The sequence below is a fragment of the Anthonomus grandis genome, chromosome 8 (assembly GCF_022605725.1).
Source record: "Anthonomus grandis grandis chromosome 8, icAntGran1.3, whole genome shotgun sequence".
Lineage (NCBI taxonomy): Eukaryota > Metazoa > Arthropoda > Insecta > Coleoptera > Curculionidae > Anthonomus > Anthonomus grandis.
The window spans coordinates 26,721,839-26,746,837 of NC_065553.1; the positions used below are offsets into that span (position 1 = coordinate 26,721,839).

At 35.2% G+C, this 24,999-nt stretch overlaps 1 protein-coding gene across 4 annotated transcripts in view; it reads right to left on the minus strand.

The window, feature by feature from the left end:
- The window catches only part of LOC126739392 (E3 ubiquitin-protein ligase MYCBP2), a 714,511-nt gene that overhangs the window by 153,664 nt on the left and 535,848 nt on the right, over nt 1-24,999 (minus strand). For 3 of the 4 annotated variants that reach the window (XM_050445054.1, XM_050445053.1, XM_050445057.1), the window contains exons 49-53: nt 19,647-19,875; nt 5,021-5,222; nt 4,791-4,962; nt 4,533-4,734; nt 4,306-4,477 (exon numbers count right to left, since the gene is read on the minus strand). In XM_050445054.1, coding sequence (XP_050301011.1) covers nt 4,306-4,477; nt 4,533-4,734; nt 4,791-4,962; nt 5,021-5,222; nt 19,647-19,875 — 977 coding nt within the window. The remainder of the gene's footprint in view (nt 1-4,305; nt 4,478-4,532; nt 4,735-4,790; nt 4,963-5,020; nt 5,223-19,646; nt 19,876-24,999) is intronic. The other variant, XM_050445056.1, reaches the window with a different exon arrangement.

A 24,999-nucleotide genomic window follows, 5' to 3' on the forward strand; every position in this document is an offset into this window, starting at 1 on the left:
CTCGTCTTAGACCATTTTGAGTTACCATCATGTATTAAAATTATTATTATTTTTTAGAATGTTAAAGTTACTTACTAAAAGTTGAAGTTTTATTTTTTGTTAGTTTATCATTTTTTGTTCGTTTATCATCCCTTAATAAAAAATATTTTTCTAAATGAATTCTATATTATTTAAATTATTTTGAATGGTGGCCTTATTATGGACATAGTGATCCAAATAAGGCCAATGGTAAGCCTTTTCTTTTAAAGCAATAACCATCACTTTATAAAAAATAAACAAATAAGTGGTTAATATTTAAGTAATAGTGGCAGAATACTTTTAGCTTTTGTGATTTTTGTTGGCTTTGGTAAATAATGTTAATGGGAAAAAAAGATTACGTCTTAAGGTGGCCTTATTTGGGTCAGTTACCTTATATCAAATACCATGTGAATGCGGAGACTCATACATTGGCGAGACAAAACGACTCTTGGAAGTTAGAAAAAAAGAGCATCAAAAGTGGACCCGAACAGGAAAAGTTTCCAGATCAGAAATTGCAGAACACGCTTGGTCCAATGGCCACAATATATATATTGGGCAGAAGCAAAAATTCTATATAAGGAACAACACTGGAAGAAAAGAAAATTTATTGAAGCAACGTACATCGCGCAAATTCAGGAATCTTCAGCCAGCCCAGTGTCGAAATTCCCAACATATGGAGACCTCTACTGTCAGGACTCTGCACAATACAGGGGGTTTCAGAACTATGTGATCAAACTTCTGGGGGTTGTTCAGTGCAACAGAAGAATCCATTTGAGTATAGGAACCCATGTCCGGAAATGCGTCACTACGCCACTACGGCCCTAAGACGCGTTAAAATTTATAACATAAATTAACTAATAAAATGTTATTAATTACCATTTTAAACATTAATTACCTAAATAGGATCTGCTGCATTTATTTTTACCTTTTGTATATGATACCATAACAACAATTGTTTAAAATCAACGCTTATCAATGTCAATTCTCAATGTCATGTTTAAAAATTTTATAGCTTATAATTTTTAAACATTTATTGCTAATGGAAAACTTTACTAATCAAGAATTGGCGGATATGCATTTAGCATACGGAGCAACAAACTGCAATGCACGAGTAGCATCGCGGTTGTATCATAAACGTTATACCGAATGCAGCATCCTGGATACAAAAAGTTTATTGCGGTTCATCGGCGGCTCGCTGAGACAGGCATGTTTAAGACCAAGATGCATGATGCTGGTGTTGCTCGAACCGTAAGAACGGTCGAAGTTGAAGAAGACGTGCTTCAGCGAGTTGCCGATGAACCATCAAATAGCACACGTGACGTCGCTAAGAATATGAATACGAGTAACGCTTCTGTCTGGCGGGTACTACACAAGCAACAACCATCCTTACCACTTCCAGAAAGTTCAAGGTATGACTGCAGCCGATTATCATCCTAGAGTTCAATTTTGTCGATGGCTTTTGGATCACATCATTGCACAACCAAATTTTTTACGATATGTTTTGTGGACAGATGAAGCCTCTTTCACAAGAGATGGTATTTTTAATAGTAGGAATAGCCATGTTTGGGACGAAGAAAATCCTTATGCAACTTTCCAAGAAAACATCAGAATCGTTGGTCTGTCAACGTATGGGCAGGCATTGTTGATGATTATTTAATTGGGCCATACCTTTTACCGGAACGGTTAACAGGACCTATTTATCTGCGTTTCTTGGAGGAAGTTCTCCCAGAACTCCTTGAAAATGTTCCACTAAACGTTAGACAGCAAATGTAGTTTCAGCATGATGGAGCGCCGGCTCACTTTGCTGTACAAGTACGCAAGTATTTGGCTCAGGGGTTGGGGCACCGTTGGATTGCCAGAAGTGGAGCAGTTTCTTGGCCTCCTAGGTCACCCGATTTAACGTCGCTCGATTTTTTCTTATGGGGACATGTAAAGTCTTTAGTCTACAAAATTCCAGTAGAATCAGAGCTAGACTTAATTGGATGAATAACAGCAGCATTTTAAATCATTCAAAACGAGGATAAAATTTTTAGTGTAGTCCGCCGAAAAATGTGCGGCGTTGAAATCGGTGTATTGAGGTTGGAGGAAAACATTTTGAACGATTGTTGTGATGGTATCATATACAAATGGTAAAAAAAATGCATCAGATCCTATTTAGGTAATTAATTTTTTTCTAAATTTAAACGCGTCTTAGGGCCGTAGTGGCGTAGTGACACATTTGCGGACATGAGTTCCTATACTCAAATGGATTGTACTGTTGCACTGAACAACCCCTTAAAGTTTATAAAATTTAAAAATAAAGGTATTGCAAGTTTGAAAATTTAGTTATTACTAATTTTCTTAATAAAAAAGTTTATTTTAGTTTTATTTTTGATAGCCTAAACCTAATAATGATAAGTAATAGCGATATTAATAATTTTGCCAAATTTAGGCAAGTTGGCTTTGAAATATAAAAGTCGAGAGGGGTTAGGTCTTAATACCTAGATGGCCGACAAGTCGGGCCACGTGTCGGAATCCATTTATTGTCCATTTAGCTGATAAGGAGGTGCTTGATCCTGCTGAAAATAGATTTGTTGCTGTCTCTCCAAGTTAACATGATCCAAATAATCTTCCAGCACTCTAGATATTACGAGGTCCTTCCGGTCAAAGTGGCATCATAAAACACAGGTCCTATTATTTGGCTTCGTATTAAGCTGCTCCTTATACGTTTATACTAAATTGATTTTGAGGGTTTCTGAGATTAGTAAGGAAAAGATTCTCTTAGGACTAATAGAAAATTAGCTGCACCGCTCCAAATTATAGAGTTTAATATATTATTATTTGCTTCATATGCATTACTTAACCAGTTGCAAAAAGCAAGTCTTCTTTCGTTATCGCCAGACAACAAGGTTTGTACTAGTCGATACTTATATGGCACAAATTTGTATTTCTTTAAGACCCGCCAGACTGTTACTAAGCTCACACCGTATGTTCTTGCTAAATCTGAGTTTTGCATGTTAGCTTCAAAATATGCCAAAATAGAAATTTCAACATCCTCGCTTACTATAAATTGGTTCCTTCTTCTAGTTCTTTTAAACGCCTTTTCGTTACTTCTAAATTTTCTGTAGAGAATTAAAAAGTATCTTCAGATTGCAAGTTATGAATCTGGAATCTTTGGTGATACTCTTCTGCGCTTGAGTACTATTTTTTCGGCATACAAGGTAACATTCTAACATACCATATTTTTCAATAGGTAAAGTGGTGTCATAAATCACAGGTCCTATTATTTGGCTTCGTATTAAGGTGCACCTTATATGCTTATACTAAATTGATTTTGAGGGTTTCTGGGATTAGTAATGAAAATATTCTCTTGGGACTAATAGTGGAAAATTAGCTGCCCGCTCCAAATTATAGAGTTTAATATATTATTATTTGCTTCATATGCATTACTTAACCAGTTGCAAAAAGCAAGTCTTCTTTCGTTATCGCCAGACAACAAGGTTTGTACTAGTCGATACTTATATATGGCACAAATTTGGGTATCTTTCAGACCCGCCATATTGTTACTAAGCTCACGCCGTATGTTCTTGCTAAATCTTAGTTTTCCATGTTAGCTTCAAAATATGCCAAAATAGAAATTTCAACATCCTCGCTTACTATAAATTGGTTCCTTCTTCTACAGTAGTACTGTAGTTCTTTTAAACGCCTTTTCGTTACTTCTAAATTTTCTGTAGAGAATTAAAAAGTATCTTCAGATTGCAAGTTATGAATCTGGAATCTTTGGTGATACTCTTCTGCGCTTGAGTACTATTTTTTCGGCATACAAGGTATCATTCTAACATACCACATTTTTCAATATGCGTAAAAGGTATTTTATTAATTTAAATTTGACAAAAGTCACAAACTTTGCTAACGTGTTACTGTCAGTATTTATTTAATTTATTAAATCTATATGGCTACTAGCATTTTATTATTCAATGACTTATTTGTTTTGCTCTCAAAAAATTTAAAGCCAACTGGCCTAAATTTGGCAATATTAAATTAAGAAAATTATTTTCTTTTGATTTAGGTAATAATATTTTTTGTGATTACTTTTAAGAAAAGTGCATTTTTTCATATTTTCGCAAAAATGCAATGTTCAATTCATTGTCTGTTTTCACCATTTTTATAGGCAGAAAAAATTTTACTGGTTAGCAAATTCACCCGAACCTGTATCTTAAATATTAACAAAGGTACCAATAGTGATGACTTAATCGGAGGCACCTTGTATATGAGAGTGTTGGTGTGATAAAGAAGCTTCATAGTTACCTCATCAGATTTTTTGGGAGGTCTATTGTCTTCCTCGGACTCAATTTCAACCTCAATTGGCGTGAGTGAGGTGACAAACCACCACAATAAGTCGTGTAAACAAATCGGCTGGGTTACCGACCTGAGCAGCCAGTTTAAAGCTTGCATCGCGTAAACTCTACACATGGCTTTCCTACAAATTTAATGAAAAAAACAATATCCATATGTAAAAAAATAATAAAATTTACCTTAAGGCTTGATTCATGCTTATTTTAAGCGAATCCAAGTCGTGTTGCTGGACAACAAATTGCAACACAGGTCTCTGCATTAAATTTAAATTTTCTCTGTGTTCATTCAAAACGTCATTACGTACTATGGAGGAAACGTCTTCATCTGGAAGTAACTTTTGCAAAGCAGCTGAGGGGTTACATAATAAAGATGAACCACCTTCTAAAAATTGAATGTTAAAAAATTTAAGTCTTTCTTTCTAAATTAATTTGTTTCACCTCCAGCTAGTTCTGAACTACTGTTATTCCGTTTCCGCATCATAATAATTCGACCATCATATCCCGCTTTTGCCCAAGGCAGTCCATTGGTACCCATAGACACCGACCTATGAAATCTACTTCCTTTTATAGGGTCGATTTCGGTTTCTGAGAATGATACTTCCGAAAGTGGCTAAAAAAAACAAATATTGCAACAATTTCCCTTTTATTTCAAATATAAGGTCATTTACCCTTTGTGAAGAAGTTGGCACATTGCCAAACGTACTATGGAAGTTCTGATGGTTTAATACTTCATTATAGAAGGCGGATTCGTCGAAAAAGTTCGTATCTCCCAAAGTTTGCAGACACTGAAAGGGCGGTAATGGTCCAAAAGGGCCGGAGGTATCAGGAGGTGTTATGTTTTCTGAGAGAGAAGGCATTATCGTAGAAGACCTGTAAGTATGTAATGATTTTAAAAGTTTTTTTAAAAAAGCTCTAGGGAGAATAACTCTTGCTTGAAAATATGAAAAAAGTTCCTAGCAATTTAGGGTTACAGTTATTTTTTTTAAATATATACACTTTAAATATGTTAAATTAATTTTTTTTTTGTAATTTAAGTAGTCTTTTTGAAATGAAAACGTTTACACTGAATTAAGTAATTTCTCTGATATCTCTGGTTTGTTTATATGATTTGAATGCATGATTTTAATTACATCATGGATTGGAAAAGTAATAGTGTTCCAGGTATATAGTGTCGTCGGCAAACACTATATAAGATTTAACAAATTTGACAAATCATTGATACAAACCAAAAATAAGAAAGAGCCTAGAATGAAAATATGTACACGATGATAGACAAGTAATTCTGAAATTTACTATATCGATGAGAAACTTTCAAGTGGAATGCAGTGAAATCAGTATTCTTGGGATGAAAATCATAGTATAGCTTGTTCAATAATATTTCCAAAGAAACTCAATCAAAAGCCTTTGACAATCATTTAACAATTTAGACTTTTATATTCATAGATCTGGACTCCTTTCGTTCCAGACAGGTATGATCTTGTAGATAATTCTGGCTCTTAAGTGACTAGTGACGGAAGGATGAAATTTCTGTTGTTAAAAGCAATTATGTTTTATTTAAACCACTGAAACACTTCTGGTTCACTAAAAAAGTTCTATATTTAGTACCCCTATATATGCAATATACTGATTTGTATACAAATCAGGCAAAGACAAAGAAATAAGTAACTATAGGATAATAGCAAGGTTATGCTTATTTTTGGAAAATAAACATTTAAATTAGTATCAATATTATATCGTATTAAGTATCAATTTTGGTTTAGAGAAAAATTTGTAGAATTTTATAATAGATAGTTTTGATGATGATATAAGCCATTTGCGGTTTTACTAGACCTGTCAAGAGCTTTTGGTAATGTAAAATATATCATGAATCAAAGATATACAGGGTGAGTTTTTTAAAGTGTTACAATGCGATATGTCAAAAACGGCTGCAAATTTTTTTTTGACATTTTGGTGACATTTCAAGTATACCGGGGGGCACTTTTTGTGATATTTTTGACATTTGTCCCTTCACCCCCCTAAGAGGGAGGGAGGGTCACTTCCTTATTTTAATAGAAATGACGTGCGAATTTCAGTGTAGAAGTAGATATGTTGTTAATTTTGGAGGAGTGCAGAAAAAATTATAGGGAGGCTGCAGTAGTGTGGGCCGAGAGGTTTCCGGATATTCCAAAATCTCATATGGCCTTTAAGAGACCAGAAGTCGTATGACTGGTAGTCTAAAAAGTAAACGACGAAATCGGATTAAAACGCAAACAGATGAAAATAAGGCAGTTGCTGTATTAGGAGCAGTAGCTATTGATCCTCAAATCAGTACCAGGCGGCTTGCTTTAGATGCTGGAATTAGTCAATCATCAATTATAACAATTCTGCACCGGTACAAGTTTCATCCTTACCACATTACACTTCATCAAGAGCTTTACGGACATGATTTTGAGAATCGCATTAATTTTTGCACTTGGATTTTAACAAAAATGCGTGAAAATAACCATTTTTTGAGAAACGTTATTTTTTCTGATGAGGCTTCTTTTAATAATTGCGGGCAGGTAAGATTTAACTTATTTAAATTAGAACATATTCAAGTTTTGGTTGTTTGTTTTTCTAAAAGGTAAACAGGCACAACATGCATTACTGGGCAGCAAATAATCTTCACTGGATGAAAACTGTACCAAATCAACATCCCTGGTCTGTGAACGTATGGTGTGGTATTTTCGAGGAGTTATTGGTCCGCATTTTTTCCAAGGTCATTTAAATGGACAGGTCTACACAGATTTTTTAAGAAATCAGTTACCTCGTCTACTAAACCAAAATTTAAATCCTAACGTATGGTTTCAGCAGAACGGAGCTCCACCCCATTATGCCATACAGGCCCGTACTTATTTAAATGAGATTTTTGAAAACAGGTGGATTGGTCGAGGTGGTTCTGTCAACTGGCCTGCTCGTTCGCCAGATTTGACCTCCCTTGACTTTTTTTTATGGGGATTTATAAAAGACAAAGTAATGGCTAGTGCACCTACAACTCCAGAGGACATGAAGAACAGGATTCGTTTTGCTTGTTCATTAGTGACACCAGCAATGTTACAGCGGGTACGAAACTCATGTCAAGAAAGGATAAGAAAGTGTTTGGAAGTCGAAGGCGGTCACTTCGAACAGCTCCTTAGGCATAATACATAGACGATAAATAGTTAAAAAGTAGGAAATAATTTGTTTTTATTGTAGTAGAATATTCGAATTATTTTTAAATTTAATCAAAACATTTTTGATCATAATTCCGTAACCAGCAGAGCAATTTTAAACATTTTTTGTAAACAGACTTCATGTTTTATGTAGATTCGTATTTAAGAATAAAAAACACATCATTCCATTTAAAATAAGAAAGTGACCCTCCCCCCCTCTTAGGGGGGTGAAGGGACAAATGTCAAAAATATCACAAAAAGTGCCCCCCGGTATACTTGAAATGTCACCAAAATGTCAAAAAAAAAATTTGCAGCCGTTTTTGACATATCGCATTGTAACACTTTAAAAAACTCACCCTGTATATATATCTTAAAAACTGAAAAACATGGCTATTAAAGGGGGTGTATTAGGTTTTCTTAAGTCACATTTTACCAACCGCAGGTAAATTATAAAAGTTAATAATTCATTTAGTCCACCTCAAATGGTGGAGTGTGGTGTTCCACGGGCTACAGTATTGGGTTTATTTCTTTTTGTTGTAAATGTCAATGCTCTAACCTCAGTCATAAAAAGTGGAAAAATAGTTGTGGTTTGCAGAGAATACTGCTATTTTGGTTCGAGACATGGACTGGTGCTATTGATAGGGGTAAGGAGGCATTTGCAAAAATTATACACTAAAGACTAGAGGCCTATCAGATGGGAAGAATTTGGTTATGGATATATCTAATTTTCAAAGAATTATTTTTTTACTAAATTACTCAATTTAAATAGTTTTATATTCAACAATAAAATAGTTTTATAATTAAGTATAAATAATTAAAATTTTGTATATAAGAACATGTACTATCGGTGGCGGCTGGTGTATAAGTGCTGAGGAGCTGCAGCACATAGTCAAATTACAAAATATATAATAATATTTTGTCTATAAATATTTTTTCATTTTATTTATTTAAATTATTTTCTGCTACCTACGAAGAAAATTATATTTTGCCGCGTGCGATTGTCTCCGCGGTAAATTCATCCAACGCCAATGCGAGAGCCAACCATAATATATGACCTTTATATACAGTGCGAACGTAAAGGTTGGAATAAATTCATTTAAAATTCAGGGGTATGTTAAAAAAAAAAACGCTCGGACATGTCGATTTTTATTTTTAACTGCGGGTTTTCTTACTATAATTTTATGTATACAGGGTGGCCCAAAAATAAGTTACGGTCATCAACGTAATTTTTTTAAATGTTAACACCTATTTTTTATTTTAGATTTAGGTTCTACATCAAATTCTAAGTACATTTCATGTACCATGTCCTATACCTAAACTCGAACGTTGACGATTGAACACAATAAAAGGCTATTTTTGGAAGAGTTATTTATATCAAGCAACCTATCAGTTATTGTTTGGTTATTTACATTTGTGGTTGGTGTTTTTGATTGTTAACTTGTCACAATTTGTTGACATCAAATAATTTTGAGTGAATTTAGTTTGATTTAGATGCCTAAGCAAAGTTTTGCTTGTGTTAAGTTTATCAAAAGATAAAATTAAAATTTCAAAAAATGGTACGTCTTAGTGAGCGAGAGCGAATAGAGATTTTGATGATGATTGGTTATGGAAACAGGATGCGCACTCAGATGGAAGTCTGTGAAATTTATCATGCCAAGTATCCTGATAGGCCACGTATATTTCAAAGTACTGTCAGTAAAATAGAACAGAAATATCGGGATTTGGGTCATGTCAGGGATAATTATACGAAAGGTCGGTCAAGTATATCAGAAGAGAAGCAACTAAATGTTTTGCTGGCAGTTGAAGAAGATTGCCATAAAACGACTCGCAATATTGCGTTAGAAAATCAGATATCCCAGACATCCGTCGTTAAGTATTTAGGTATAAATAAATGGCACCCTTACAAAGTTCAATTGGTTCATGAACTAAATGAAGATGACCCAAATAGGCGAATTTTGTGAGAGACTTATGGACTTGTGCCATGCTAATCCACAATTTTCAAAAAAAATTGTATTTTCTGATGAGGCAACGTTTTGTCTTCATGGTAGTGTAAACCGGCAAAACTGCCGATATTGGGCTACTGAAAATCCGCACTGGATGATGGAGTGCCACAGCCAAGTCCCTCAAAAAGTAAATGTTTGGGCGGGGGTGATTGAAAACAGGGTTATAGGGCCCTTGTTCTTTGAAGGATACTTGAATGGTGAGAGGTATTTAGAGTTTTTAGAAAATGACTTGGTTCCATGCCTTGCCACTTTATACCCCGATCCAGAAGACTCGGATATATTAGATAATTCCTTATGGTATCAGCAAGATGGAGCTCCAGCCTATTACACTCGTCCCGTGCGCCAGTACCTGGATGTCGTTTTCCCTGGACGTTGGATTGGTCAGAGGGGTGCAATTAAATGGCCGGCCAGATCGCCGGATCTGACTCCTTTAGATTTTTTTTGTGGGGGTATCTTAAGTCCAAAGTTTATGTTAATCGGCCAAACAACATTGAAGACTTAAAAATTAGAATAACGGAAGAAATAAGATTGATAGAACCTTCTGTTATCGATAACGTTTTACAAGAATTTCAGCATCGACTGGGATGTTGCCAAGAGGTTCGTGGCAGCCATTTTCAACACTTAATAAATTAATTAAAATCTTTTTATGTATTCTTGCTTGATATAAATAACTCTTCCAAAAATAGCCTTTTATTGTGTTCAATCGTCAACGGTCGAGTTTAGGTATAGGACATGGTATATGAAATGTACTTAGAATTTGATTGGTAGAACCTAAATCTAAAATAAAAAATAGGTGTTTACATTTAAAAAAATTACGTTGATGACCGTAACTTATTTTTGAACCACCCTGTATACATAAAATTATAGTAAGAAAACCCGCAGTTAAAAATAAAAATCGACATGTCCGAGCGTTTTGTTTTTAACATACCCCTGAATTTTAAATGAATTTATTCCAACCTTTACGTTCGCACTGTATATATATATGTTACGGGTAAAGTTAGAATAACGGTTAAACTTAGGTTTACCCGGATAAACTGCACAATATCCAGAAAACATGGGTAAAGTCCGAAATAATATTGAAATTACACATATTTCGGATTTTACCCGGGTAAACCGCGTCTATCCGCTTTTGCGTGGGTAAGGTTGGATGTAGGAATTATTATTGCATCATCTTTCACCACGTTCAGTTCAGTTCTAAAATGGCAACCGAAGAGAGTGGACGTGCGCGTTTAGCACAGCGTTCTTATGAAGTTTTTAACGAGCTAGTGTCTACGAAAAGTGCAAATAGTTTTTATTCTAATAATGAACAATACCAAGAAATGTTAGAATCAAGTTGGCAAACAACTCTAAAACTAAGACTACGCTACAATATCGGCGGTTAAAGAGGTTTGACATATGTTCTGTTAGAGGCATTGAAAAGCTTATTGCTCGTGTATCGTCAGGTGAATCTAGCATTAAATATTACGTTACAAACGACGAAATGTTTGACATTTTGCATGATGCACATTTAGCTATAGGACATGGCGGTAAGCACCGTATGGAAAGCGAATGTAAAAAAAAGTACAAGAATATAACTCAAGATGTTATTAAGTTATATCTGCGCTTGTATGAAGGGTGCCAAAAAAAACTGAAATCTGCCAAAAAAAGACTTGTGGTTAAACCAATGGTTTTTTCGGAGATGAACAGCCGTTGTCAAGTGGATCTAATTGACATGCAATCCCATCCGGATAGAGAATACAAATTTATTATGGTGTATCAGGACCACTTAACTAAGTTTGTTCAAATACGTCCATTAAAGTCGAAAAGGGCTGAGGAAGTAGCTAAGAGCCTGGTAGACATATTTTGTATTTTCGGCGCCCCATCTATACTACAATCGGACAACGGCCGGGAGTTCGCCAACCATGTCATTGAAGAGTTATGTACGATGTGGAGTGGCCTTAACATAGTCCATGGGAAACCACGTCACAATCAGTCACAAGGCAGCGTGGAAAGAGCAAATCAAGATATACAGAACATGCTTTTTTTATGCTAAACACAAGCACAAGAGGAAAGACCTATGTCACTCTTGGAGTGGTGCTTGCGCGAAGATATTTGTGGGCATTTATCTTGAATCGCTGTAGGTTGTATGCGTCGGGAAATATGTGAGGTGGAAGCCCGTTCCACAAAGAAGATGTTCTCCAGATGAATGAGTCCCGATACAGCGACGTCCTTGGGGTAGGCAGGTGGACTCGATGTTGATGAGCCGCAACTGCTAGACGCGTCCTTCTTGCCGGAACAGCTCTGGGTGGAATCAGGCCTGCCAGCTCAGAGGAGCACTTACCGTGATAATAACGGTAGAATAAAGAGAGATCAGCCACCTTTCTCCTGTGCTTCAGACTATCCAGACTCTTTGTCAGTTCTGGTTTGTCGATAAGACGAATAGCTCTCTTCTGTATAGAATCCAGCAGGTTTAAACTATGCTTGGGTGCAGAGCTCCAGACATGCGAGCAATACTCGAAGGAAAAGCGTATTTGAGCCTTATAAAAAGTCAGCAGCTGTTCTGGTGTATACAGTTGTTTCGTTTTGAAAAGCACTCCGAGTTTTTTGGAAGACGCCCTGGCGACCTCGGCAACGTAGTCATGCCAGGACACACTGTTGGTGACCTCGACTCCTAGAAGATGTAAAGATGATTTCATTGGCAATGTTTTCCCTGCCATAACCAGCTCCGGGCCACCAAGGTTAGTCTTCATCGTAAATACTGCAGCCTGCGTTTTTTTAGCGTTAAAATTGACCAAATTGTTATCGCCCCACTCCAAGATTGCTCTAATATCGTTGTTGGTTGAAGCTACTTGTTGCTGCCTAAGATTCTAAGAACTTGCGGCTGTCGTTGGTTTGGCGGACTTAAATGTGGAAATAAGTGTGCCCATCCGCAAAGCTGTAGATTGGATTGACAGTGGTTCCTAGCAAATCGTTGATATATACCAAGAAAAGGGTGGGGGATAGAATGCATCCTTGAGGGACTCCAGCGTTAATGTTAAATTCGTCGGAGAGTTATCCATCGACGGCTACTTAGATTGTTCGTTGTTCAAGAAAACTTTTGATCCAATTCAATAATCAGTTTTGTATGCCGATTGAGGAGAGCTTGGTTAGTAGTCCCTCATGCCACACTCTGTCAAATGCCTTGGAAATGTCAAGAGCGACTGAGCGACTGAGCCGTGCTTCTCCATGGCCTCCGTCCACAAGCGTGTGACGGAGGCCAGAAGATCGTTGGTGGATCTAAGCTTTCGGAAGCCGTATTGATGATCGCTGATTAGTCCAGATGATTCCAGATATCTTAACAGTTGTTGGTTGACTGCTTTCTCCATAATCTTCGATATTACTGGAACTAGTGCAATCGGGCGGTAATTGGAAGGCATCGTCTTCTTACCCTTTTTGGGTACAGCTTGCACTCGAGCAGTTTTTCAGCTTGTTGGAAATTGGCCCTGTTTATACGATGCCGTGAACAATCTATATAAGGGAGGAGTCAATTCGTCTGCACAACGTTTTAGTATTAGGGCTGGAATTCCATCGGGTCCAGAAGCTTTGTTGGTGTCTACGCTTTTGCGAATTTTATTTATAATTCGTTGGGGAAACGAAATTTCTCCCATCGATGAATTCACCCTTGGCAAATATGGCGGTGTTTTGCCTTGCGAGTGCAGAGTAGAATTGGACGCGAAGAATTTACCCAGTAAGTTGGCTTTTTCCCTTGCTGTTACCGCGATAGAACCATCATCTGCTGTTAGGGGTGGCAAGGCCGACTTAGCAAATCCTTGACTAACGGCTTTCGATACCGACCAGAAAGATCTTGTTCCATTTGGGCAGTTTAGCAGTTTGTTTTTGATCCTGTTGTTGTGACTCTCTTTGCATTCATCAATAATTCGCTTGCAGCTATTTCTGGAGGCTAAAAAGTTCCTCCAATTTTCGATCGAAGGATGGATATGCTGCGTTTTTAGTGTTTACTGCCTTTTTGCAATTCAGGTTGAACCATTGCTTGTTGTTTGATCCGCATTTAGTAGAAAAACGGATATAAGCCTCCATTCCTGCCCAGATCGTCTCTGTAATTTGGTTTGCACATTCTGAGATGTTATTGGTTCTAAAGCAGACTTCTTTCCAGGGGAATGAGCGACAAAATTCCCGAAGATGGTTCCACTTTACTGATTTATAGTGCCATACCTTCCGCGGCATCGGAGGATCCTGCGTTTTAACCTCCAACTGGCAAGAGACTGTTATCAATTTGTGGTCCGATGTTCCTAGGGGGGCATGTACTGATAATAGGTTTGTTCTCACTGCAAATTTCTTACAAGTTTGAAACTGTTTCCAAACCATTCTTGATGCGCATGTGTAAAATATTACAACTTCTGATCGATTTGAAACCGTCTGTGCGAACATCAAATACGGGTTGGGTGGAGAAGAAAAATAACCTCACTTTTTTATGCTAGTGGGAAATGGGAAAATAAATAAAACATAAACAAAACAAAAATTATACTACAACCTTGAAATAGCTGTATATTATTAATAGAGTTTAAGATTGTGTGATTATTTGCTACTTCAAGACTTACTCTAAAATGGTCGAGAAATTCTATTCTATTAAATTGGGACACAGTTTCATGAAAATAGTTTTGATTTTTGGGCTTTATCCGTTCTTCAATTAAATCTTCTTTCAATTAAAAGTCTGTGTCGGAATCAACATAATTCTGATCAGATTCTTCCGACGATTCAAAATCACTTGTTTCCTTAATATTTATTTTTAGACTAATCCAACAATTTAAAATACAATTTTCAAAACGAATATCAAGGAACAAAATGACAAAATACAAACAAGAATTTAGAGGTTATGTTCATATTCCGAAGATCGGCGTTGATTGGCTACACGAATGCTCTGACACTTTGCTTGAAATAAATCCGAAAACAAGTCTGACTATCAGATGACGATCAGAAATTTGTGTAAGAACATCAAACTTTTGATTTGAAACCGATCAGAAGTTCCTGTGCGAACGCATTTTACTCTATTGCGCATGTGTATTTGTCGAAAACTTGTTTCTTACTGCTGTGAGAACAAACCTACTGTGTACGAGTCAGGGTCTGAAGCCAAGACCAGATCTAGGAGACTCGCGAACTCGCCTTATGATGTGGATGGACGATGAAAACTGCACGCGATGGTCAGAAGTTCTAAGATTTGTATAGTTAATGAAAAATAGGGCATACCATGATGGGATAAAACAAGCTCCTTATGCCGCCATGTTTGGGCATGATATTAAAGTCGGCCTATCTACATCAGCTTTTCCAAAAGAAGCTATTGAAAATCTACGAACCGAAGAAGAGCTCGAGAAAGTGGTAAGGGAATTTGGTTTAGGTGAACAGCCTCAACAAGAAATAAATATAAACCAGTCTATGGATAGTGACCCAGAACCAGACAATTTGCAAGAAGATATTACTGAAGGTGGCAATATGGAAAATGGCAACAATAATTATCGAGAAAACGCTAGTAATACAGAAACTTCCGAAAATCAGAGCAAGTGTGTAGAGTGTGACAATTTAAATATATCAGGGAATATAAGGTGTGAACTTTGCTTGTACCAAAGGAATATACAGTCAAACAGACTAGACGCAAAAAGAAATTTAGAAAATCAAGCAAAGAAGATGAACTCAAACGCAAACTCAAAAATGCTTTATTGTCAATATAAACATAGAAGTTGTAGACAAAGCCAATAGACTGTACATTAAAGGAATAAAAACGAGAAACTAATTTAAAATAAAATAAAATTATATAAAACTTTGAAAAATACTTAAATGCTAATCATTAAAAAATTCACTTAAACTATAGTACGCTTTACTAGCAAGAAATATTTTCGTCCTTGTACGTAGGCTTTTTTCAGTCTTAAGTTGTCTTATTTCTAGTAGAAGTTTATTAAACAGCTTTTTACCTCCATATATGATAGAGCTACGGATAAGTTCAAAATGAGGAATGGGTAGCCTCAACAAATAATTTTGTCGCGTATTATAGTGGCTTCCTAAGTGGAGTTCCTGTTTATATTTTCTAAAAACTAAGCAAACTGTTTCCAAAATAAAGATACAACACAGGGTTAAAATATTATGACTTACAAAAAGCGGGCGACATGAGTCACGAGGCTTGGCCCCACATAGATATCTAATGGACCTTTTCTGGAGTACAAACACTGAACTAAAAAGTGAATTTGAACATGAACCCCAAAAGCAAATTCCATATCGAAGCTGCGACTCGATAATCGCAAAGTATGCAGATCTGGCGATAAAGAAATTAAGACTGGTGGCAACCACCCTTAGGGCGTAGCAGCCTGATGAGACTTTTCTACATACATTCACAATATGGTCTTCAAATTTAAGGCACTCTTCTATGGAAAGACCCAAAAACTTACTGAACGGTGGCATGGTGATGGCTTCATTATTTAAACATATATCATTTGTATTACATTTAAAATTAAGGATATTTGTTTGGAAACATTAAATGTCAAAAAATTTGCATCACACCAGTCTTTTATTTTTAACAAATCTGCACGTATATTGGCCTCCATTTGAGATATGTCAGAGTCGTGCCAGAGGATGGTGGTATCATCGGCAAACAATGTAAATTTGCCAGTTACCTGCAGTTGTGGCAGGTCGTTCACATAAATGAGAAAAAATAAAGGACCAAGTACTAATCCTTGCGGAACACCCACATTTATATTAAGTTCCTTAGAGATACCACCATTAAAATTGACAGCCTGGACACGATTTGATAAGTAGGAACAAAACCACTCAAGGGCAGTTCCTCTAAAACCATAGAGCTCCAGTTTCATCAGCAGCACTCTGAGACTCACGCAGTCAAATGCCTTGGACAAGTCACAGAATACCGCTGTTGCAACTTCACCAACATTCAGTCGGTTGTACAGGTGCTCTAGAAAGCTAAAGATAGCATCCTTTGTGCTCACAGGCTCACGAAAGCCAAACTGCTGAAGACTCAATAGGCCAAACCTATTTAAAAATGAAACATCCTCACCTTAACGAGCCGTTCCACTATCTTGGCTAAAGTAGGCAATAACGCTATTGGTCTAAAGTTAGAAGGACAGTCGCGATCGTCACCCTTGTAAAGAGGAACAATCATTGCTCTTTTTAAGCACTCTGGGAAAACTCCAGACATAAATGAAAAGTTAATTGACTCGGCCAAGACTTGCAAAGCAACAAGAGGTAAAACAGAAAATATTTTAAGAGAAAGCCCATCCCAACCTGATGAACTCTTATTCTTAATATTAACCATTAACTGTTTAAGCTCTTCTACACTTGTGGGGGCAAAACAGAAAGATTCGGCTACTACCACATTGCTGAGATAGCTCCTGGGATCTATTTTTTATGAGAGATTGGCTGCAAGGTTACTAGCAATATCACAGTAGAAGGAATTGAGGACATTGGAATCTAAGGTACTTGGAATAACCAAGACATTATTTTTGCCCCTTAGCTCATTTAAAATCTTCAAAGACTCTTTTGCTCTGTTGGAGGAATTATTTATCCTCCTTTGAAAGTAGGTCCACTTAGCCATTTTGATTGAGTTTCTGTAAATCTTGCGGTATCTGTTATAATAATTTAAAAATGTGGCATTGTTCATAGCGTATTTTCTAATGTAAAAAAGAGAGCGCATATTTTTTCCAGATACTCGTAAACCCTTAGTATACCAAGGTTTTCTATTTCGTTTCTTAATATTGACAACAGGAAAAGCAGTGTTAAAATTGTTTAATACTATTTGATGAAAGCTATGCAGTGGGTTAATAGTAGTCAATACATTATTCCAAGTTGACATATTGCAAAGCAAGGAGAATTTGCGGAAATTAGCTCTAGTACAAAGTCTATCGCGTGCAAACTTATTCTCATTGGCTGCACTATTAAACTTTACTAATCCCACTATTGCCTCATGGTCAGACAAACCGGCATTGACTGTTGTACACTGATTTTCGTGTTGGTTAAAATTCGTACAGAAGTAATCTATCAGTGTGGAAGAAAATGCTGAAATCCAGGTTGGCTGATCCACGTGCATCTTAAAATTAAATGAGTTTAACAGATTAAAAAGCATTCGATTTGATCCATTAGATTTGTCTAAAAAATTTACATTAAGATCGCCAGTCAGAATCAACATCGCATTAACCGAAATTTCACTTAAGAGGATCTCCAACTTTTCTAAAAACAAATCTAAATTACCAGATGGAGATCGATACAATCCTAAAATATACAAATTTAACTTACTGCTAAATACAATAGAAAACTCGCACACTTTTTCAATCAATAGATGATCAAATCTGTCAATAACAATAAACACAAATTTAGTTAAAAAAGCTTTCTCTAACAAAATAAGAGTACCACCATGTGTATATTGCTTGGGTGAAAATTTGGAAATTAGTACATAACCAGGGATATCAATAGGCTCGTCAGACCTCAACCAGTGTTCAACAAGAATTAACACACTAGGAAATTTAACCGATTCTAAAAATAGTTCCAATTCGCTAACTTTTGAACGCGCAGATGAACATTAAGAAATGCTAGGGAAACTTGATTATGATGGAAGTTTCTATTAAAAAAGAAGATCCAATAGTAAGGTGTCTAGATTGGTCTAGTTGAGGCGTAACCAAAGACCTACCTTCGATCAAGGGTGTATCGCTGATTCTCCCACTATTGCTAATACTAATTTGGATGACAGAAAAGTATTTTTAACATATAAATATAAAAGTTTGCACACAGATTTGGCAGAGTGATGGTACCTAAAATGTTGTCTGACATCAGTAATTATTCTCACAGAAAAGTTACGGTTACAGATGAAAGAATTCATAAAATGAATTGTATTGAAAGCTTTATCTAATTCAAAGTTTCCCCCATGTTCTGTTGGAGATACAGTGAGAGTAAAAATTCCAGACGTTGATCGAGGAAGGGGTGATTTTAGAAACATTCTCATGACAGTTATCGAGAAAACTGACGACGATTTGTATAAGCTAGCGAACAAGAGAGGAACTATCGAAGAAATGTTTTCCAGGAACCAATTTTCTGTGTGCAGTGAGAAGCTTATTGAGATGGAAAGTGTATCACCGGAAAAGACAAATTTAAGGCAACTTGCAAATGAACAGACACTTTTAGGAGGTCAAGGTTATAAACGATGCAACTGCAAAACTAAATGCATGACCAATAAATGTAAATGTAAAGCTGTTGGAAATCTTTGTCGAAATGTCACAGCAGATTGTCTTGTTTGAACAAATAGATTATATTATCTTTTACTTTGTTAGGATACAGTTTTAGTGTAACCTTTGATTTGTAAAATCTGTTTTTTTTAATTAAATAAATTTCTCCAAATATTTATGCCGTTATTTTTTAACATGAACCTCGCCAAGGCGGATAGAACGCGGTTTACCCGGGTAAAGCCCGAAACGTGTACAATTTTATTAATATTTTGGACTTTACCCATGTTTTCTGGGTATAAGTTTAACCGTTATTCTAACTTTACCCGTAACATATATATTTATATATAAAGGTCCTTTAGAGAAGAGAAAGGTCCTTTAGAGAACCTTTTTTTCATAATTGTATTTGTTTTCATTCCTTTTAAGATAATATGTACTGGATGTGATATTTGTCGTTTTAAATTCCATATTTTAGTCAATAACGATACACGATGGTGTAAACGTATTTTATGTTATATTTTTTTTATTTATGTTAGTGTGAGTCAGTGTGTGGTTCTTGTATTTCGATAGGTATGTCTTTTCTGGTAATTGGCGTTCTGTTCCGTATCATTTAATTTTGATAATTTTATTTAGGTCTGATGATGCCCTAATGCGGCGAAACGCGTAGCCTTTAATAGACGCTGATTTATGAGACTTGGACTTTGAGTTTACTTTTTTCCCTCCTTTGGTCATATACTTAAGTCTCTGAGAGTAATGGATAAATATTTTGAACTTCCATAATGAGAAGCTCCTTATTTAAATTGTCACATTTCAAGCTTAGAATCTGACTAGTAAAGTATGATTTATAAAAAAACGTTTATAAATCACATTAAATTTAATTATGTTTGTTTATAATAAAAAACGTTTACTTTTGAATCACCATGTCATACGTACCTTCTTTGAGGTGCCATGCCATTATCGGCACAACTAGCCAGATCCAAAAGAAACATCGCGTTATTTTTCATCACCAAGTGTAAATCGGTACCGCCCTGCGTAACCTGTCTTAAACTAGTTTTCTTTGCGTTTATAGTTTTCGATTTGGAAAATGTTTTGCTGCAGCTCTTGTTCGTTTTCATGTACTTTTCCCGACACTGATCACAAAGCAGATACCAAGAGCTTCCCGCTAAAAGGAAGTTAAAAGAAAATGTTGAAAATAGCCAGCAAAAGTCACTTTAACCATCAGAATAAATAAATAGCACTTTATTTCCAATTTTATTAACAGGCACCTTCTTACAGGAAATACAAAAGAAACATTAATAAACAAAAATGAGGCTAATAAAACTAAAGTTATTTTAATTTAAGTACTAAACTACGAAATAAAAAGAAAAAGAAGAGCACACAAACACCAAATACAAAATAACAAATCTATACGTTGTCATAACAATTTCCGTTTAATAGACGGTGAAGAATCTGCAAATATGTCGATTTTGTTACCAAAATGGTTAAGCATTTACAAACGTTGTGTAAAGGAGATCTAAGAATCATATTAGTGTTGAAAGGCTCGCAGTAAAACAAATATGAATTTCTGAAATTTTGTTTAAAAATCTTAAAACTTACTTTATTAAGCCGATTTTATAATATAATTATATAAACATGATATGGCAATAAATTTTCTTCAATCGTCCAAGCTAATTATATTGAACCTATTTAAAAAAGAACCTGAGAACTTCCCCGTAATGGATAGTGTCCATCCAGTTTTAATTTCAAATACTTTACAAACTTCCTTTGTATTGATTCCAGAGAACTTCCAGAGAAGAAAGAAACAAATTCATTTAAAATTCAGATGCTTTTTTCTTCTTTTAATTTTTGGACTCATCGATTAGTATTGTCACTTGCGCGTTTTTTGCAATAAAAATTTTCTATACAGAGTATTGCAACTGATGTTCAATTTGTTGTTCATTTTCTTCAATGCATTTTTGAACTCGGTAAATAACTTCCAATTGCACATTTTTAATCACTATAGATCACTTGCGGATCGATTAGTTTAATTTCTTGGCGAATTATTGGAATTATTTAAATCATCAACATTATTTGGTCTATTCACATAAACTTTGAACTTCAAATATAAATAGCTTATAGCCCCATAAGAGAAAATCTAAGAGGTCCTTGTGATCCTTGTGACCTTGGTATCCTGTGAAATTATCAAACGGCGATGGCAAAGTGAGGAGGTGCTCCGTCTTATTGAAACTTCATCTCGTTACTAGGTGTGTCAGGTAATAAGGTCTACTTACTTTCTAGGAAATCACAAAAAAAAATAACGTTGGCGTCATAGTTTCTACTTGAGACACCTTGTAACCAAAATTTTTATTGCAAATAAACAGCAAATTAAAGATTAGTTGTAATAAATCTAAAATAATTTTTTATGTTTTATTAGTCTATTCTGTTATATTTGACAAACCACTGACTTGGCATACACTAAGAAAAATGTTTCATCCCCCCAGCAAGTTTTTTGGCTATTTTAGCTAAAAAATCTATTAAATTAGGCGCTAAGAGAAATTTTTACTAAGGCAGTAAAGTTCACTTTATTAATATCTCTCAACTGTCGTAGTAGAGTAATGTTTTAAATAAAGTATCTTCACTTAACGAGTAGAGTAGCTCTACCGAAATAGCACAGTCAATTAGCAGATACAGTAAACTACTTTAACATATAATGAAAAGTAATTTTATTTTTTTAGAAAGCCAAACTAGCTCTTTTAAATAATTAGATTATTCACAAAAAATATTTTTTTGTTGCAAGTCCGTTATTTACTATAATCGTTGATTGAATATTTGGGACTACCCAATATTCAATATTAAATCCACCCAAATTAAATTAACCCAAATATTGAATCAACGCTATAATGGTTATATTTTTTAGTTATATAGAAAAGATTATGCTATCTTTGTATAATCTTTGATTAAGTATCTTTATTAAATGCGGGAAAAGTTCTTTTTTCTTCAGGCAAAAATCTATTTTTAGCACTAACTAATATTAATACTAGGACAGAAAACTAATTCAATATATTATAGTAAATATTATAACTTTATTTATATTATTGTAAGGGCTATTATATACATACAAAATAGTACTACGAATATTGATGGAAGATAAAATAACATCATTATAAACAATATTGAATAAACAATTATTAATAACAATGAAAGGGGCCTACACTACTTTTTGTTATCCGTAATCCCTTGACACCTTCATTTTTCATGGTATGATATGATCCACCAATTTTTACCACCAGCGCATACCTTTATGCCATACGATACCATCCAAACGATTAATATAGCTATGGTAATAAAAATTATTTAATTTTATATTAATAAACAACTAAACTCCACTCCTTTTCAAATTGGCGACACATTATTGGTCAAACCACAGATGTGTATAGCACGGCACGTGCGCATCTGTGGGTCAAACTAAAACCGTTACATAGTGTAAACATATTCTACACCGAGACGTACCTTCTCTGTTTCAGAAAAGAACTTTGCTATTCTTGTACAAAAACCTTTATTAATATTTTTTTAACAGTGATAGGAAAGAACATATTTATGACAGACAAATTCAATTCTTGGTTAGAAAACCAATGTTTCCGGAAACAAAAAATTCCTGGTATAGAAAAAATACTTTCTATTTTAAGAAAAAATCTTATAATTTTTGCAAAGAGCTAATAGAAACGTTAATTATACGCACACTGCAAAGTAGTTTCATTACGGCTATAAAAATTCTTCTTACCTTAGCCAAAAAAAGTCTAAGAAAGAACACTCTTCTGGGATTTTGCTCAGTATATGGTTTGCTATACAAAAACCATTCAGAATCGTCCTAAAAGGGTCAAATTTTGAACAAAAAATATGGTTTGTACGCATGACATAACAGAGGCAAAGAACCCTACTGAGTTGCGCAGTATGAACATTTTCTCAGCTGCTTAAATTTGAGGAAGGTCAAGCATGCCTTCGATCAATTCGATACAGTACCGTACTTTTATATACTTAATACACGTTTGAGACCATACCTGTCTATTAATTTGTTGCTAAATAACTATCAAAAATTATTCTTTAGCCATTGAAGAAGGTCGTAATGGAAAACTCCACAAGAATATTTAATTGAAATACTATTTATATAATCTAATATTTATTTGTTGTTATTTAAATCTCATTAATGATATACTGGAGTCTACTGCTCTTGTTTTCTTTTAGTATTTTCAATACTTGGCTACTAAATTTAGTTTTAGTTACCTATAGTTGCTTTACAGATATTCAGAAGTAAGATAAACCGGGAAACAATAAAATCTAACTCCATTGTATTCCCGAAAAATTTCTTAGGAGCAAATAAATTAATAAAAAAATACCTCTTTAAATATTAAAAAGATTACATTATTACAAAAAAAAAATAAAACAAATGATAATTCTTTTTCTTCAATCCCCAGCTCAATGAAGCTTTCTAACCAATCATACAATACGCCTGACAGCATTGTGTCCGCTTTTGGAGATTTTGGAGTGTATACGCGAACTCACTTCCCAGCGATCATCCTGTCGTCTCTGAACCTCCCTTACCTTGCATAGACGTCGTCGCGCTCGCGGCTACCGACATTATAATGGCGAGCAAGTATTTCAAAAGCAAAATGACCTCTGACCCAGATCTAATTCCTAGTTTTTTAGCTAAGGACTGCTCTGTTGCACTTACAGATCCTCTGCTCCACATTATTAATCTGATCCTTAACACTGGTATTTTTCCCAATATCTGAAAGCAACAAAGTTTGCTCTATCTTTAAAAAGGGCGATGATGGAACAATAGAGAATTATCGCTCTATATCCATTCTGTGCAATTTCTCAATGTTATTTGAGTTGGCTATATATAAATTAATTTCTTTTAAGGTTAAGTCCACGCTGGCCAATGATCAACATGGCTTTATTTCTGGTCGATCTGTACTATAAACCTATCATTCTTTTCGCAGTTCGTGTGTGAAGCACTTAATGACAGAGGTCAAATCGATGTTATCTATGCACAGACTTTCAAAAGGCTTTTGACCAGATTGACCACTTCATCCTATTAAATAAGCTTGAACGCCAGTTTGGATTCTTCAGTCGCTTGATAAAGCTCCCTAACTCCTATTTAGTTGACCGCTCTTAGTTTGTAATGGTCGAAAGCTTTAGATCTGCTTGTTTTTCACCCACCTCTAAAGTTTCTCAGGAATTTAACTTAGGCCCCCTTCTCTTTAACGTTTTCGCTAATGACTAGCTAAGTTGCTCTCGGTTAGCATATGCTGATGACCTAAAGCTTTTCCATAGGATTGATTCTATAGCAGATTGTGGTCAGCTACAAGAGAACATCAATACTGTACACCATTGGTGAACTTTGAACCGGCTAAACCTTAATGTTTCCAAGTGTAAGGTGGTCAGCTACTTTCAAATCAAAAGTCCAGTTGTCTTTAATTACTTAGTCAATGGGGAGTCTCTGGCAAGGTGTACCTATTTTAAGGATCTTGGAGTCACCTTTGACCAAACATTTTCTTTTATCCCTCACATCTAAGATACTGTTTCTAGAGCTACTCGGATGCTGGGCTTTATTATTAGAAATGGCAAACTTTTTTTGCACACTGCCAAAACTGTCTACTATGCATTTGTTAGATCCAGGCTGCACTACAGCTCTCTTATTTGGTCTCCCATTTACAACCAGCACATTCACCTATTGGAAGCAGTCCAATGGCGGCGATTCCTTAAATGTTTGGCATTTAAGGATGAAGGAGTCTATCGTCCAAGGGGTTTTGACCAAAACCTTCTGCTCTCTAGATATACTGAAGAGTCTCTTGCGAAAAGGAGAGAAATGCCGGTGAAATTCTTGTTTAACTTAGTTAATCATAAATTTGAATGCTCATTCCTTTTGCAAAGGATTTGCTTTTATATACCACGCCCAGGATCTAGATAGTGTCCAGCTTTTAACTTAGACACAGCTAGGTCCAACATTCTGTACCAGAGTCCTATTCACTTTATGTATCAAAACTTTAACACTACTGCTGATTGAATGAATGAAACAAGTGATAATACATTTATTTACTAATTTTTTTCTGCTCTTTTCATTTTAATTAATTCTTGATTCTTATCCTAATTTAGTGTTGATTTTTTATTATTTTCTCAAACTCACTAATTTTTTTTTAATATATAGCAATTCTTTTATAGTTTAGTTGCATGGATCTAATACAGTTGGTACATTTTTACATTTATATATTTAATTGATTTTCCTGTAACTGGGTATTTGTAACCT